Genomic DNA, 6732 nt, shown 5'->3' with positions numbered 1-6732 from the left:
GAGATCATAATAATACTACTGTAATAAAAATAATAAAACAGGAAGGGGAGAGAGAAACCACCCATTCTCCAGCGCGCTGGCTCTGTTGGAATCAAATGCATTTGGTCTTTCATTCGCGGGACCTCCATGCTGCTGCGTAACTGCTAATTCAAACCCGCTGCCGGCTCTCCCTTTCTGTTTCCGTGAGTTTCTGAGGACAGAAAGCACCATTTTTATTTTATTTTAAGAAAGAGGATTTTAAGCACACACACACACACACACACACACCGCCCTCAGAAGACCACGCGAAGGGGCGCAATGACAAAGGAAATGTGATCTTGGATACTGACGAGACTCGGGCGCTTAAAAAAGAAAAAAAAACACACGAGAGAGGAGACGAAGAAGGGGGTGGGTGGATCCTGTTGGGTGAGCGTGGGCCACTCGGATAGCATTGCAGCGCCGCTCCAATTTGCGCGAGCGAATATAATACGCCCCCAATGAATAATTCAGGCCGGCCGGCCGGGACCTGCCGCTACTGCTGCTCCTCTCCCCGGCTTTCGCCGGTCTGAGCGCGTGTGCGCCCGAGAGGACCGAGAGAGACCGCGTGGGCGGTTGCTGGGGTTTTGTGTTCTTTTTCCGGGAGATCTTAGGCGAGGACCTGATCGATGCGATCGCCCGATCTCCCCCGAGACCTGCGGAAGGCGTGGACCAAAGGCAAGACGCCAAGCTCGTTAGCGTAAGATCGCGCGCTCCGCTCCATTCATTCATTTCATTCATTCGCAACCACCCCTCCCCTCCTCTCCGCGCGCGCGCGCGCACACACACCATTTCTCTTTTGGGGAGCCCGCCTGCCCAGAAGCTGCAGCGCCAGCCGGATCGCCATCTCTCTCTCCTTCCAGCTTCTCCCGACATGCGGTGGCGGGGCCGGCGTGCGAGGATCGGGGCCGGAGAAGCCTGCCTGGGCAACAACTTGCGCCTTTCCCGGAGTCTCTCAAGAAAGAAGTGAACCCAAAGACCTCCCTCCCTCTTCTCCATCGACATTTTCCCCCCTCGGCCCAGCTCTCCCCATCTTCTGAGACCGGCGGAAAGAGGTCCTGGGTTCAGAGACTTCTTCCCCCCTCCCCATTATTTAGTTGTTTTTTTCCCTGGTCAAAGGAGGAGGAGGAATAATAATCGCCCGGCGACGTGCACTCCGCGCTGGATTTCAACGCGAAGGCGCCGATGCACTTTCCAGACCAGGAAAGCTTCGGTCGCCCGCCCCGCAGTCCCAGAAGCGCTGCGCCGAGAGGGAAGGAGGAAGGCGCGACGGCGGCTCGGAAACGGCTTAAGACGCAGCAGCAGCGCGGGGCGCGGCAGGGAGAGAGACCCGGGCCCTGAAGGAGCTTAAAGGAGGGCGGCGGACGGGAAAGCCAGGAGGGAGGAGAGGCCAGACCCACCGGCCCGCCAAACCCGCAAGGAGGAAGCTCGGAGCAGCGCCCTCACACCGCGCCTCCTTGATGCCACCCACCGGGGCTCGCCAAGCGGGTCTCCGCAGCTCGCCGGGGTTCATGCGGCCTCCTTGCTAGCCCGGTGCCCCTCCCCCTTCTCTCCTCCCCCGGAACCCCCCCCCCCCGCAATCCCCAATGGCTTCGTTCCCCGAGTCGGATTTCCAGATCTGCCCGCTGTGCAAGGAGATGTGCGGCTCGCCGGCTCCGGTCTCGTCCAATTCGTCCACCTCGTCGTCGTCCTCGCAGACTTCCACCTCGTCTGGAGGAGGAGGGGGCGGAGGAGGAGGAGGCGGCGGCGGGGGGTCTTCGTCGTCCTCCTCGTGCGCCCCGTCGAGGCGCCTGCACGTCCTGCCCTGCCTGCACGCCTTCTGCCGCCAGTGCCTGGAGGCGCAGCGCCACCCTGCCGCGGGGGACTCTCTTAAGCTGCGCTGCCCCATCTGCGACCAGAAGGTGGTGATCTCGGAGCCGTCGGGCATGGACGCGCTGCCCTCGTCCAACTTCCTCCTCAGCAACCTGCTCGACGTGGTCGTCGTGGCGGCCGCCGCCGAGGACCAGAAGAACAACGGGCGCCCCGGCGGACCCGGCGTCGTCGGAGGGAGCAACAGCAGCACCAACAACCGGCACCACCACCACCCTCGACAGCAGCCGGCGCCTCAGCAGCAGCAGCAGCAGCAGCAACACCGCGCCTCGGCCGGCGGCGGCTCGTCGCCGGGCTCCGTGGCCGGCTCGGCGTCGTCGGGGGGGGGCGGCGGCGGCGGCTCGTCGCTGCTGCTCCGACGGCCGCACAGCCGCCAGGGCGAGCCTCGCTGCAGCTCGTGCGACGAAGGCAACGCCGCCAGCTCGCGCTGCCTCGACTGCCAGGAGCACCTGTGCGACAACTGCGTGCGCGCCCACCAGCGCGTCCGCCTCACCAAGGACCACTTCATCGAGCGCTTCGGCCCGGGCCCGCCCGCCTCCACCGGCGCCGGGCCCGCCTCGGCGGCCGCGCAGCTCGCCCTCAACCAGCCCTACTCCGCCGCGCCTTACACCATCCTCTCCTCCGTCTTCTCCGATCGGGTCAACTACTGCCAGCACCACGACGACGAGGTGAGTGGCTCGTCTCGACTCCTTGATCCGAATCAGGGGTGCCAAATCAAGCATTTGGGGGGCGGGGGAGGGAATCCTCGCCTCGCCTAATCGACCCCAAGACACCACTTGAATGGCAGTGCCTATGAACTTTTTTTTGGGGGGGGGGGTTGGCACCCTCAAATGTTTTATTGGGGAGGCCCTAGGAGTTGGCTCCTGTGCCTTAATCCGAATCGCCTTGCGGGAGTGATGTTGACCCGGGTGGGGAGAGACGCCACCTCTGAAGTTCAACAGGGAGAGAGGAGACGGGGCCCAAGGGGTCCTGCAAACTGCCCTCGCCTGCCCTGATGTTTGGGGCTTTGTAAGTTGCATTAGATAGAGAGCAGCTTGCAATAACCGTATTGGGTTAAATTAAGCAATAAAGTCTCTGAACCCCGTGTATTCAGCTTCTTGATCTGAGAACCCCCTCCGGAGTCCTGCCCCAAATCAACTTCAAATGGCTGCTTGCTTTGTTCTGGGTTTTTTTTTTTTTTGAGGGTTTTTTTTAAAACGGAAGATAATGTAACGTGGAAACGTGTTACTCTTTGCTTAGATCATGTGCGGCTGTGCTCTTTCCACCCTGGGTGGAGCGATCTGAATTAAAGAGCACCTACAGAAGAGGCATATTTGAACACCGTTTTGGTTTTGCTGGTTAACAGCACTAGGTTGCATGACTTAAATTCACAGCTGCTACTATATAGGACCCTTTTTCTGTACTTACCATCAACCCGGATTTTGTTCACAAGTGTGCACTGAGAAAATCAAAGGAAACAAATTACTCACTGTACTGTTCCCTCGGATCTGCCTTGTGGTTTCCAGGAAGGTGCTAAGGTGTAACCGATTTGTGTTAATTGGAATTATTTTTGAATCTGTGCCCATAAGAGCCTCAAGAGGAATGCTGTGAAATAAGGGTCCCTCCTGCGCAAATTGTTGCTCTGTTAAGAATTTATAGCGGTTCTTACAAGTTCCGCTTGTCTTTTGCAGGAAATGTATACTTTTCCCGTGCATTTGGCAATTCCCCTTATTGTATAGCTTCATTTATTCCTCATGATATTGTCTTGTAGCTGTACTGAAATGGGATTTATTTTTCTGTGGGGCTGTCAAGTTCCTCCCTCCCTCCCCGCGGTTTTTAAAAGAGCGTTTGCTCTTCCTTTCCAGGAAATCTGGCAACCTTAATTTTCTTTAATTCTCCCCCTTTTTACACCTACACGGTGTTCTTGCTGCTTCCAGCCCTTTACTTCCCTGTTCCTGCGTCTTGCATGCTTTGTTCACGTGGAGCTGTCCACGCTTAACTGGAGTAAATCTCCATAATGCTGTACAAAGCAGTAGAGCTGCTTTGGGTGGGGGGGGGGGGTATGTGCTGCAGGCAAGAGAGGATGGTTGGAGCTCTTAGGAGCAAAACTTCGTGGGATGCTGAAGAACAAGTGATGTGGGGGGGGGCATGAATTTAACAAGTTTAACACACGGTACTGAAATCAGAATCAAGTGTGAGAGCCGACAATTGAAGCCCTGTGAACTCTGTAAACAGGACGCATTTTTTCACTTTGTTGCAAGTTCCTTTTTGTGACTTCCATGTCTCTTCCCAGCATTGCAAGATTGTCTCCTGAGATGGACTAAAGCTGCTCCTTCAGGATTCCCTTCCCCATTTGTTTCCTTGAAAATAGTGGTTTGCATGAGCAGATTACTTGAACTTTGCCAGTCTACGCTCTGCAGTTTAGATTGTGGGTTCTTAAAATGGAAATGCTACAAGTCCAGTTATGGAAATGGGAATTAAGGGTCACCATCTCTTAGCTTGTGGATTTTGTGGAGGATTGTGGCATGCAAATAAATCTCCGAAAGTGTAAGTTTGCCAGGGTGTAATATGACTCAAGGCTGACCTATGGAACCAAATGCCTCTGAGCATATGTAAAGTATCTTTCTCTCGCTGCTGCGTAACAGCTAGAGCTCTTGCACATGTGGGATATAGACAAAGGCTTACATGGTCAGAGGATGTGGTTTCAAGATGGCTTTGAAGCCCCCCCCCCCTCTCATATGGTGATTCACTTTTGCTCTTTTTCATTTTTAAACAAGAATCTTCACTGTTTGAACTTTTCTTCAGTTAAAGAAAATATAAGTCACGTGAGTTTCTTTTGGTGTGTATGTTGTGTTGCAGGGCCCCCCCCTCAAAAAATAATAATCATGCTACTTACAGAGAGTTCACAGGTTCCAAAAATATTCCTGTCACTGTTGTCTAGAGGTGGTCTCTGGGCAGGGAAAAATAATGCAGTCACTATTGTTGAGTTTATTCGATTGGGAAGGAAACATGAAAATGAAATGATCCTGAGATTATTGCATAACAGGAGAGGTGCTTTTGAGCTTGTTGTCTCCTCAACCTTAAGCATTGGATAATACCTAAAATCAATTTCCTATTATAAAAATGTAATGCTGTGTAGTGTGTCAAAGTTCTCACTTCTGATGATGTTGAAAAGCACCCAGTAACATGCTGTTTTGGAGGTTCCTATATTGAGTGAGATGAGAGACTTTTATGCTGCTCATGAAGAAACTTTTCATTAGAAGGATCAAACACTTAATAAAATGAAAGGAAAACATAACGTTTAGAATTGCACTCCTAGTAAACTAATCATTTAAACCAAAAGCTAGACCCAAATGCCCTTAAATTTGAATTCTGGCAAGCTTCCCATTAGTCACATAACACAAAATAGCAATAGTTGGAACAAAATAAGAAAGCAAGAGCAGATTGCTATACGTTTATTTTTATAATGCTTTAAAATTACACCTGTACGCTGTAAGCAAGGATAGCCATATAATCACGTTGCATTAAATGTATAAATAAAAGTCTGCAGTGCATTGATCATCTCAATTTAGTGCAATTTTTCCAAGTGCTAGCATTTTTATTTATTTATTTAAAAGAAGAGAATCGTGCTTGGCATAAATCTATATTCTAACAATTTGTTACTGTCGTAATTAAGTAGGCATAAAATCTAGATTCTAGTAGCAACTGCATGAACTGGAAGTTCAATTTGTGAGCCGACATTCCTCATTGCGACATTCTTGGCGGTAGTGCCACAGTGGAATTTTCCATTGGCTTCATTGTTAAGAAGATAGCCTGCTTCCCAGCAAACATCTTAGCTGGTCCTGACTACTTTGGAGATAAGAGTCATGACTTGAGGACAGAGTGGGCAAAGTTTCCCCGTGATTATTGCTATGTACATGCACTATTTAGGCTTAAACACCCCCCCCCCTATGTATTTTAAGAAGGACTGGTTCTTAGCAGAGTCAAGTCTGTTCATACCAAGAAACTGGGTGACTTTTTACCATTTCTATGTGTGGTTATTTGGGGGGGGGGGGAATGAGAAAGAATGCCTGAATTTGGTAAATAAAAGGACTGTTTAGGAAGGCTTTTTTTCAGGAAGGGTTTGAGGAAATGCAAAAATCTCCTCATTAGCACTTGGTTCTCCCACAGAGCTTTCTAATGTTTAACAAATACTCCTGTCTCTTTGTGGGCCTCTGAAGGGCATTTGGAACTTTAAATGCAAATTTTTAAGCCTGCAAAGCTCAACCAAGAATAGCATTCCTCACTGCTGTAAGTACAGTATTTGGAATATTTCTGCTGATAGTTGTTGATGTCTTCTTCCCACTTCTTCCCAGCAAATAATTTCAGTACCTTCTCAGTTATAGTTTAAACTGGTTTACCCTTAAAAAGGGCACACAGTAAGAAACTGGAAATACCTGTTGCTATATAGCTGCATTGGGCATGTTTCTTGAATGTGAAGTTGTAACTGAACCTTAGGTTGGAAGCTTAGGTTCCAAATGATACTGAGATCTTGTACCATGCTGAAAAATTAAGCTGCATTGCATCTTGCTTTGCGTTCATGCTTCTCTTGCCTGCTTCCTGCAAAAGTCCCATTTCTGGATTTTCAGACCTTGTCTAGAATAATTGCAGCAGATAATCGGTGAATGAGTGATGTAAACTCTTGTCACTGTAATATTTTAAAGTTGCAGTCCTAAACACGCTTTCTGAAGGGTATGCTCACCCACCCCCAAATACAGTTAGATTTTTGCAGGTAAACATGTAGAGAATTTTTAAAAGAGGATTTTAACTCTGTAGTGGAAAAAACGCACTTGAATGTGCTGTTGCATATTGAGTACAATGCAAATCTGA

At 50.2% G+C, this 6732-nt stretch overlaps 1 protein-coding gene across 1 annotated transcript in view; it reads left to right on the top strand.

Annotated features, from left to right (window-relative positions):
• Window positions 1-51: 51 nt before the first annotated feature.
• TRIM71 (tripartite motif containing 71) overlaps window positions 52-6732 on the top strand; it is a 54873-nt gene continuing 48192 nt past the window's right edge. Inside the window, exon 1 of the mRNA XM_083705637.1 lies at window positions 52-2552. Coding sequence (XP_083561763.1) covers window positions 1602-2552 — 951 coding nt within the window. The 5' untranslated portion in view covers window positions 52-1601. The remainder of the gene's footprint in view (window positions 2553-6732) is intronic.

Source organism: Podarcis gaigeae (genome assembly GCF_964106915.1).
Source record: "Podarcis gaigeae genome assembly, chromosome: 12".
Classification (NCBI taxonomy): domain Eukaryota; kingdom Metazoa; phylum Chordata; class Lepidosauria; order Squamata; family Lacertidae; genus Podarcis; species Podarcis gaigeae.
Note: the sequence above shows the minus strand (reverse complement) of the source record. Positions and strands in the feature narration are given on the sequence as shown.